Source organism: Orycteropus afer, unplaced genomic scaffold, assembly GCF_000298275.1.
Source record: "Orycteropus afer afer isolate SDZICR_OR568_19922 unplaced genomic scaffold, OryAfe1.0 scaffold00397, whole genome shotgun sequence".
Lineage (NCBI taxonomy): Eukaryota > Metazoa > Chordata > Mammalia > Tubulidentata > Orycteropodidae > Orycteropus > Orycteropus afer.
This window is the reverse complement of record NW_006921984.1, coordinates 2826194-2837167: the sequence shown is the minus strand read 5'-3', so window position 1 is coordinate 2837167 and position 10974 is coordinate 2826194. Positions and strand designations below refer to the sequence as shown.

General features: G+C 43.8%; 1 protein-coding gene across 1 annotated transcript in view; it reads right to left on the bottom strand.

The window, feature by feature from the left end:
• TSGA13 (testis specific 13) overlaps nt 1-10769 on the bottom strand; it is a 33604-nt gene extending 22835 nt beyond the window's left edge. The window contains exon 1 of the mRNA XM_007953483.1: nt 10723-10769. Coding sequence (XP_007951674.1) covers nt 10723-10769 — 47 coding nt within the window. The remainder of the gene's footprint in view (nt 1-10722) is intronic.
• Nucleotides 10770-10974: the final 205 nt, after the last annotated feature.

Genomic DNA, 10974 nt, shown 5'->3' with positions numbered 1-10974 from the left:
TGTGGTCAATGTCATGAGACAAAGTGTATGTGAACTGCTGAATGGAAAGTGAATTAGCTCTGTAAATTTTCACCCAAATCATAATAATTAAAAAAAAAAAAAATGGCCACAATTGGAGCAGACGATATGTTGTGGGTAGTCCAGAATAAATTAATCCCAATTTAGCATTTTAAAGTTTGCCCCCTTCTGATGTGTTCTATTACTTTGTTATCCAGTAGCAACATAATCTGTATTGCAGCAATTTTCAGAACAATTCTTGGTATCTAAAAGACAGCACAGACCTCAGATACTCTTTTCAAGACCAAGGTAAGGTAAGGTACAGATCTACGTGAAAAATGCTCTCAGCCCAGCACTGCCTATCTTGGGCAACCTGATGCTTTCCTCTTGTCAAAATTACTCTAGTGGCATGAAACACAGGCCATGATCTAGCTTTTGATTTGGGGATTGTCAGTCAATCAAAATATATTCAGTAAAGGTCTACTTTGTGACTGACACTGTTCAAAGCTCTATGGGCTACAGAATAAGTTAGTAGAAGATGTATTTATAACTTAGTTAGGCAAACAAGATTACACACATGGCCTGTTTCTTTGGGCCCATTGCTGTTCACTGCTAAGTGGTCCAACCCCAGGCTGGTATTCACTGAGAGGCCAAATTCAGTGCCCCTTAGAGTCCACGTTCTGCAGGGGTTCAGTTCATCGAAACATCCTTTCCTCAGCACATAGTATGTGCCCAGCCCCGGTCTTGATCCTGTGTGGGAAACAAGAGAAAATGGATTGGTGCTGTGGTGGACGCAGAAACGCACAAGACGTGATAACCCTTGCCCTCAAGGAATCAACAGTTTAGTTGGTAAGAGGGAGGGGAGGGTATTATTAAATATGAATCAGTAATGACCAGAAGTGCTAATAATGTATTAGGTCAGCCACTTCATCTCTTGAGGCCTCAGTTTCCTCATCTGTAAAATGGAAAAAGTTAACCAAATGATTTAAAAGCGACTGTCTAATTCTGTGATGTGGTAAGATTTGCCTGCAAAAAGACCCAAAATAAAATTAATTTATATATATGGAGATGAGCCCAAATCCTTCTTCATAAAGGGAGAAAGTTGTGGAACCAAGATTCTCTTTGGGGAGGTACCATTATTATCTGTTCCGAATATCTTAGAGCTATTCACAGCAAATATGAAAGCCATTTGTAATAAAAGCTGATTCCGAAAGGAATCAACATTGATCTGGGTCGCAGTAGACAATGATTCCATCCCAGGCTCATTAAGGAGAAGGACATGCCCCACCTGATCCGAGCCTTGGCCTTGTTTCTTAAAAAAAAAAATTGCATGATATTCCTTTTACACTGAGACTTCTGAGTTTCAGCTAGCCTAAGAGACTAGCTTACACAAAGAGAGACACCTTTTAACAATTCCTTGTAGAATGAATTTCCTAAGGATTCCTATAAATCCGTGCAAGGGAGCCTGGCTGTTGGTTCTCCAGGTAAACGTCTTCTTCACTTGTGCTTTGAGAGCAAGAGAAAAGAATGGAAGGGGGATGTCAGGGTGAGGCTAACAAGGAAGAGAGGAAGCCAGGACCGCTACCTCCTTGCCAAGAATCTGGTTCCTAGGGGTAACAGCACGTGCGTGAACCCTCCAAATGCCTATGGGCTCAATTGTCAGCTGCAGAGGTGGGTGAATCTGGGGGTAACCATCCTGCTGGGACTTCCATCCTGGGAAAATATTCACACACATAAAAGTAATGTGAGGAAGAATGAAGGAAGTAAAATGAACAACACAATAAAGGAAAGAAGAGGAAGAAAGAGTAAAAAATACCTTAATATTGTTTTGTGAATCAAATTTTTACTAAAAAATATTCAAAATATTTTTTTACTAAATTTAATATTATCTTAATATTTCAAAAAGGGGGAAGACCCACAATGAGATGGATTAACACAGTGGCTGCAACAATGGGCTCAAACACAGCAACAATTCTGAGGACGGCACGGGACGTGCCAGTGTTTTGTTCTGTTATACGTAAGGTCACTATGAGTCATAACCTGCTCAAAACCAAACTCACTGCCATACAGTTGATTCCAACTCATAGTGACCCCCTTTGGGTCTCTGAGGCAGTAAATATTTATGGAAGAAGATTGCCCAGTCTTCCTTCTGAGGAGTGGCTGGTGGGTTTAAACCACAACCTTCTGGTTAGCAGTCAAATGCCTTAGGCACCGTGCCACCAGAGCTCCTAACAACAACAGTAGTCAAAATCACGTTAATAGGAGAAATAGAGTTCTCTAATGTGAGACTAGACTATTTGTCTTTAGGAAAAAGAGTAGTAGTTTCTGTGTTGAGCTCAGTTTGCTCACAGTGATTTGAAAAGAGGTTGGCTGCAGCAGTGTCTGTCCTCACCTTAACTGAATGACCCCCAACACCCTTCTTTTCCACTCTGTAGCTAACAATACTGGGTGGAAAAACACTTCCATTGTCATCTTGCCAAACCCCAAGAACAGATAGCTGGACCATTTCACACGTGAGTGGGTGAGTGGGTAAAACGGGCATGCATTGAGTTTCCCAAGGGAAGGGATTCTTGAAGGATGGCAGTGCTAGACTATAAAGCCCTTCCTTCATGCCTCCGCCCAAGTACACATACATGAATGCTCAGCACACACACACTTACACATATGAAAATTTAGATAGGATCACAGTTCCCAGCTCCACTCATTCTGCTTTGGAATACTCACTCCACTCTTCAGTGAGAGAACAAAGTACTGTTTAAAGGTCCATAAGAGTTTAATAAGTGCTCCATCTGGCAAAATGTTTTGGCCGCACTCAGAAGGAAACACAACTTCTCCTTTCTGATTATGTTCATGTTTATCTTCAGGATCTGTTTAAGATAGGCTGAGGAACCCCATGCCTCACCTTCATGAACTACTCCATGGAGGGGCCTACAGACTAGCATATGAGCCCCCTCAAAAAAAAAAAAAAAAAAAAGAGAGAGAGATCGTAACACTCGCATAGAGTGTTGCCATGTCCCCTTCTTTCAATTCCCTGAGAGACTGAGAAAACAAATCCTGCTACATTCACAGGTTACATTTCAGAAGAAAATCAAATTTAGATTTATCAAGGCCTTTAACCCCAAAGTTAAGTGCAGGGGTCCTTAAAGTGAAAACGGGGGAGGGCATAGTGGTGAGGTAAACAGTAAGTTGGATAGAGGGACAAGTAGGTATTGGGGCTGGGGGAGAGGTAGTAGGAGAAACTTTAGGGAGCTGCCATCCTTTTTTTTTTTTTTTAAATCTCCCCTCTCAACACAACCATAATCATCCATAGATAAGGCCTGAGAAGCTGGGAAAAGTGTATACATATATTGGGGGATGGAAGAGGGTTGCTGCACTGTTTGATGCACACAGTTAATAGTGGTAAGTGAAAGCTGATGATATGGACCCACAAGTTAGACAAAAGAGAGGCCAGTCAGGCTTAGGAAAGATGTTTCTTTCTAAAAGGTAATGTAACTGGAGCTGGGTCTTGCGGGATGACATGTAAAGTAGCCAGACTGGACAAAGGTTGTTTTAAGCAGTAAGAAATAAAAGTTGGTAAGTAGAACAGGAAGGAGCCATGGTGGTGCACTGGTTAACCACTTGGCTGCTAACTGAAATGTTGGTGGTTCAAAGCCACCAGCTGCTCCATGGGACAAAGATGGGGAGTCTGTTTCCGTAAACCCTTAGAAAATCTATGGGGGAAGTCACTGTGGTAGTTAAGTTTGTGTGTCAATTTGGCTGGGCCTGGTTGAGTGGCTGGGCAGCTGGATGTAGTTATTCCCCATGAGGAGACTGGTAATCAGCTCCATGGTGAAATCTACCGTGAGCAACTGAGTAGCTGCCTTAGGGCTGTGATCTGCTTCCTGTATATAAGGAGAAGCCTTAGGGAATGGACTCTAGCTTATGGCACGATTGAACCCTGCATGTAGCCGAGTCATTGTTCAGTAGCCTGCCATGCGCTGCTGATCCTGAGACTTTCAGTGGACTTGAATCATGGTCTGCCATGTTGTTTGTTAACATTGGGACTGTGCCATTTTATTTGTTGACCTTGGCCTTGTCTGCCTCAGCAGCCAGTAGCTGCCTGAGTGAAGAGATGCCTCTAGCTTCAGTGGGTCGGGAGAAAGAGGCAGAGCTGAAGCCCAAGGTTGAGGGGCTTTCACACAGCCCCTAGAGCTTGGAACTTTGAACTTGGACTTCAAGCCTCCAAACTGTAAGAGAATAAACTCCTGTTTGTCAAGGCCATCCCATTTGTAGTATGTTCCTGTCAGAGTGGCACTAGGTAACCAGAACAGTTTCTATGAGTTGGAATTGACTCAATGGGAACTCAATGGCTTTGCTTTTTTGTCAGAAGTAGAATGGGCCCAGATTATGGAGAATGCCACAGTTAAGCAGAACTTGGGATAAGGTCCATTGGCCCCAACTTCTATAAAGCCCACTGACTTAGAGGTAAGTTCTAGGTTAGTGTTGATAGATGACTATCTAGCTTGACTATCTACACATAAGCCCTAATGATGATTTTCTAGAGTTTATGACTAGACTGAGCCAAACTCTGAAAGTTTAGATAGAGGAAATCCTGTTCCCAGGAAATAGACTAATGAGTTTTCACCCTTTTCTCATCTTTATTATTTCTGGAATTGTGAGTCCAGTTCATGTCTATATTGAAAGCCAAATAAAACCAAAACCAAACCCACTGCCATTAAGTCAATTCTAACTCATAGGACAGAGTAGAACTGCTCCCAGAGTTTCCAAATCTGTAAATCTCTATGGAAGCAGACTGCCTCAACTTTCTCCCTCAAAGTGGATGGTGGGTTCAAACCACCAACCTTGTGGTAAGCAGCCAAATGCTTTAACCACAGTGCCACCATAGCTCCTTAAACAAATAAAAGGAGCCATCAGATTGGAAGGTACAGGTCTTATATTGTTGTTTGTCTGCAGCTCATACTGGAAACACACACATACACAAGTTACACTCAAAATAACAATGGATAGACCTGGTGTTCAGTACCTTTAGGGACATCAGGAGATCAACCACAGTTGAGGGAAGAAAGGGAAACCCCTTAGCACAGAAATTTCCATTATGAAAACATCTTCATTGTTCTTTTTCTTGACTCTGGAGGAGACGCAGGGGATTTATGATGGTCAGGCAATCTAGAATGTTGAGGTGTTCATTGGAAACAGGCCAAAAAGGAAAAAGAACAAGCTTTAGGCTGATATTTGATAGCACCATCCATTCTGGGCAATGTGACCTCAGGAGCAAAGAGCAGTAGCTAAGGGCACAGGCAGGAGGACCTCTCTGTGTGACCATTTTCTTTTCCTTGCTTATGAAATAGAAAGTTCTACCCTTTAGTCCTTTTTGATGGCATGTTGGCCATTGAAAGGTCCTTAGGTGGCACAAATGATTTATGCTGAACTGCTAACCTAAATGTTGGCAGTTCAAACCACCCAGCAGTATGAAGGAAGAAAAGGTCTGGTGACTTTCCATTACAGACAAGATAACCTATAGAGCAGTTCTGCTCTATAACACATGGGCTCACCCTCAGTTAGAATCAACTTGACAGCAAGTAACAACTACCACCACCCTTTTGGAAGTATTTGTATGGTAGCATCCATCCTTCCTTCCTTCTGCAATGAAAATGTGGCGGTTACAGTGCTGAGCAAGGGTAGCTCACCCTGTTTTTGGCTCTTCTTCTCCAAGCCACCTACCAACATGTGCCAAGTTATGCATGTGAGGCTCTATCTTTGTTAAGGAGAGGTTTGCAGTTTATGAATGACTAGGTATGTCATAGGGGTCCCTGGGTGGCACCAACAGTTAGGCACTCGACTATTGTTGTTGTTGTTGTTAGGTGCCATTGAGTCATCTCGGACTCATAGTTACCCCACGCACAGCAGAACAAAACACCACCTAGTCCCACACCAGCTCCACAATCCTTGATATGCTTGAGCCCATTGTCACAGCCACTGTGTCAATCCATCTCATTGAGGGCCTTCCTCTCTTTCGTCAAGCCTCCACCTTGTCAAGCATGATATCCTTCTTCAGGGAATGGTCCCTTCTGACAACATGACCAAAGTAGGTGAGACAAAGTCTGGCCATTCTCACTTCAAAGGAGCATTCCGGCTGTACTTCCTCCAGGACAGATCTGTTAGTTCTTTTAGCAGTCCATGGCACTTTCAGCATTGTTCGCCAGCACCACAACTCAAAAGCATGAACTCTTCTTCAGTCTTCCTTATTCATTGTCCAGCTCTCACATGCATATGAGGCTGTTATGATTTGTATCAGGCACACCTTAGTACTGAAGGAGACATCTTTGCTCTTCAGCACTTGAAAGAGGTCCTTTGCAGTCAATTTGCTTAGTGCTATACATTATCTGATGTCCTGACTGCTGCTTCCATTGGTGTTAATTATAGAATCAAGCAATGTGAAGTCTTTGACAACTTCAATCTTTTTTCCATACAAGGGATGTATTAGGAAGCCCAATTTAGGTTCAGTCCCTTGCCCCCATCTCCCACATGGCTTCTAGAAAAAATGTGATATTTTGATCTTTTCTGATTCTTGAATGTTCTTATTAATTGCTTCAGGACCTGGAGGGGGAAGAGATGTGATTGGCACCTGAGATACTTCAACATCCTGTTTGCAGTGTGTTTTGGTTCCCTAGTGCTGCTATAACAGAAAATCCCACAAGTTGATGACTTTAACAAACAGGAGTTTATTCTCTTACAGTTAGGAGGCTAGAAATCCAAGTTCAAAGTGCCAGCTGTAGGGACTAGGTAAAGGCCCCTTGACATTGGGCTTCAGCTCTGTCTCTTGCTCCTGGCCCTCTGGAGCTGAAGGCTTCTCTTCACTCAGGCAGCTGCTGGCTGCTGAGGCTGACAAACCCAAGGTCAACAAACAAAATGCACAGTCCCAAGATTATCAAGCAACATGGTAGGCCACTAGTTCAAGTCCAGAAACAGTCTCAAGATTGACAACATGGCAAGACACTGAGATGAAGACTTGGCCAAATGTAGGACCCAGATGTGCCAAAATGCTCAAGACCTTTCTCAAAGTTCTTCTCACATACTGGAATCAGACCACATCCCTAAGGCATCTACTCAGCTACTCACAGTAGATTCTACCACGGAGCTGGTTACCAGACTCATCATGGTGAATAACTACATCCAGCGGTCCAACCACTCAAAACCAGGCCCAGGCAAACTGACACATAACCATACAATGAGAAGAACCCTGGTGGTGCACTGTCAAGTGCTCAGCTGCTAACTGAAAGGTTGGTGGTTTGAACCTACAATCTGTTCTATAATCTGTAATCAAGATGAACAGTGAAGGATAGAAGAGGGCACCAGAAAAACCCTTGGGCCTAGAGATGCCCACACAGCCAATTTCTAAATGTGTCAAGCATGGTGGGATAATACACCCACTGGTGGAAGCAGGGGTGGGTATGCTTTCCATTCAGGGCACCTCCCCACACCCACTAACGTGAGTTTCTTCTCTTGTCTCCTGAGAGCATCTCCCCCCATTTACCTGCTTCTATAAAGGTGATGGAGTCTCAGCTTTTACACCCAAGCACCAAGAATCCAACTGAGTTAGGAAATGAAATGATCACTCCAGATACCTTTCTCCAAGAAAGGAGACATTTGTCAATGGTACAGATTTCTGCCCCAATTATGGAAGACAATGTCATAACTGAGTCACAATTGAATGTCATAATGGAGCCCAGTCATCAAAGGTGGATTCTAGGCAACTAGCACTAATGTAAGGGAGCTCTGGTAGCACAGTGCCTAAGGCACTTGACTGCTCACCAGAAGGCTGGCAGTTCAAACCCACCAGCCACTCCTCGGAAGAAAGGTTGAGCAATCTACTCCCGTAGTGATATTGCCTTGGAAACCTAAGGAGGGGTCGCTATGAGTTGGCTTTGACTCCACGGCACATAACAACAACAACAGCACTAATGTGTTAGCTCTTGGTGAGGCTCAGACCAAGAAGTTTACCCCACCCCATCCTCTACTCTTTGTTTTCCCTGTCCTTCTAGTCCTTCCAAATCACACCAGACTCTGCATAGTCTAGTAGCCAGCAACAGCAATGTAGGATAATGCATACTTGTATCAGACTGTATCTCTTCCTATACATTATAGTTTCCTATCAAACTATATATTGAATTTTAATACTGGCTGAAGCTTTAAAAACATCAATGTTTGTAGGCTTAGGGTTGTGGAGGGGGAGAATAGGAAAGGAGAAGCCCTTGGGGAAGGTTCTTCTTTCCCTTTGGTTTCCCTCAAGGAGCAAATTTATGTTGCCATCTTGAGATGCAAAGTACATCTCCCACAGCCCCCGCCAGTGGGCTTCCTACTAAAAAACAAAAACAAAAAACCACTGCGGTGAGTCGATTCTAACCCTATAGGATGGAGTAGAATTGCCCCACAGGGTTTCCAAGGCTGTAGGAAGATGGGGCAATCTACTTCTGTAGCGATACTGCCTCAGACACCCAAGGAGGGGTCGCTGAGTCGGGTCCGACTCGACGGCACGTAACAACAACAACAACAATCTTTACAGAAAGATTTCTGGTGGCGTAGTGCCTAAGGCATTTGACTACTAAGCAGAAGGCTGGCAGTATGAGTTGGATCCGACTCCACAGCAGTGAGTAATCTTTACAGAAGCAAACTGCCACCTCTTTCTCCTGCTGACAGACTGGTGGGCTCAAATTGCCATCCTTCTGATTAGCAGCTAAGCACTTAAGCACTGTACTACCAGGGCCCCTTTTTGGGCTTCCTACTAGGTTATGCCCAAAGGAGGCATTACAGAAAGGCTGGAAGGTGGGAGAAGAGGCCCTTCTTGTTTTCCAGCTCTTGTCAGCACCTCTTGGGCAGAAGCAGTTGGCCCCGCCTGCAATCTCCCAGCCCGCCTAGGACCAGCATAGCTCTCTCCTCTTCTGATGTCTAAGCCCCAGCTCTGGTAGCCCCACCTCTTCCCTTTGCTCCCCCAGCCCTACGGGGGTATGAAGAGAGGGAGGCTGCTTCCTGCAGCTACCATCTCTGTGCTATCCAACCTTCTAACCACTGTGTAATCAGTTTTCTAAATTAAATTCCTTGTGTTTGAAGAACCTAGTGTGGTTTCTATATTTTCCTGATTGGGTTCTGACTAATGCAAACAGACCACCTTCTTGATAAGGCCAGGGAAGTTTTCCTCAAAACCAGAACTTTGGTGTGTGGGTATTTGGAGCATTGAAAAATGGTTTGGTGTCTGTTGCAAAAAACAACTTGATTTGTTATTATTCTCTACTCAGCCAGGGCTGCAGGCCAGAAATGCAAACCACAAAATGGTTTGCACAAAATGCATACCTCAGACTTGTATTCATTTATTTTCTCATTCAACAAATATTTATTGAACACCTACTGTGCACCAGGAGACCCTGGGTGGTATGAATAGTTAAAGGTTGGTGGTTCTAGTCCACCCAATGGCAACTTGGAAGAAGGGCCTGGAGATTAACCAAACAAAACCCAAACACTGCCATTAAGTAGATTCCAATTCATAGCAATTCAAAAGGACAGGGTAGAACTGCCTAACAGGGTTTCCAAGGCTATCAATCTTTATGAAGGCAGACTGCCTCATCTTTTTCCCATGGGGTGGCTGGTAGGTTTGAACTGCCGACCTTTTGGTTAACCACCAGAGCTCTTTGGCCTGGAATTACTTCCAAAAAATCAGCCATTGAAAACCCTAGGACTACAGTTCTAATCTGACATACATGGGGGTGCCATGAGTTAGAATTAACTGGTTTTTAGTTTTGGTTTAATGTCAGGGAGTGGACAATATATTAAGCAGAGATTAGACTGCATGTTGACAGTTCTTATCGGTTCCATATCCCTTAAAAATGACACATGTAAGAAAGGGTTCTGGATGGCCTTTACCAGGCCTCAGGAGGGTCTACAAATGCTAGCCTAAATGGCCCATTCCTTGAGTGTACGGGCAGGGCCTGCTTTGGCCCTCACAAACCCTTTGTCAAACCCAAAGACAACAGAAAAGGCACAAAGGAGAAAGGAAAGGAGCAAACATAGCTCTGAGCGTAGATCTTTTTGTTTTTTTCCCTCAACACAGAATCATTGGATTTCTTTATATATTCATGCTCTGCATATAAAACAACAGAATTCAACTCACATTTAATCATTCTCATCTACCTTAAGTGTTGATAGTTTTCATCACATCGTAGAAGAGTTTGGTGAAGACCTTAGTCTCTGAGACCTAGACGGTCATGGCCCACCCTTTGAAACTGAGTAGCCCTGCTTCCCGTGCTCCTCTCAACACTTCTGTTCACAAACAGCAGATAAAAGTCATACAGACTGTTTATAACTAAGAATCACCCTAGTAATTGACTGTGGGAGCTCTGGTAGCATAGTGCCTAAAGCACTTGACTGGTAACCAAAAGGCTGGTGGTTCAAACTCACCAGCCACTCTTCAGAAGGAAGGTTGGGCAATCTACTTCTGTAGTGATACCGCCTCGGAAACCCAAGGAGGGGTTGCTATGAGTCAGTATGACTCGACGGCACATAACAGCAACAACAATAATTGACTGTAGGACCTCCTTTTAGAGATAGATCTTTTCTAATGTAAAAAAAAATCACAAAACTTTGCTGTTTAAAATGTGTCAATACCTTCTAATCCCGTTGAGAGTAAGATTCAAGCTCTTCACCACAAGCGACAAGACCCTGTGTGACTCTCACTGTTCCTTCTCCAGCTTCATCTCCCACTGTCTCTCCACGATGTTCATGACCCTCTTACTTCTCTAGTGCTGCTATAACAGAAATACCACAAGTGAGTGGCTTTAACAAACAGAAATTTATTTTCTCACAGGTGAGGAGGCTAGATGTCCGAATCCAGGGTGTAGCTCTAGTGGAAGGCTTTCTCTTTCTGTCAGTTCTGGAGGAAGATCTTTGTCTCTTTGAACTTCTGCTCCTGGGCGATTTTCATGTGGC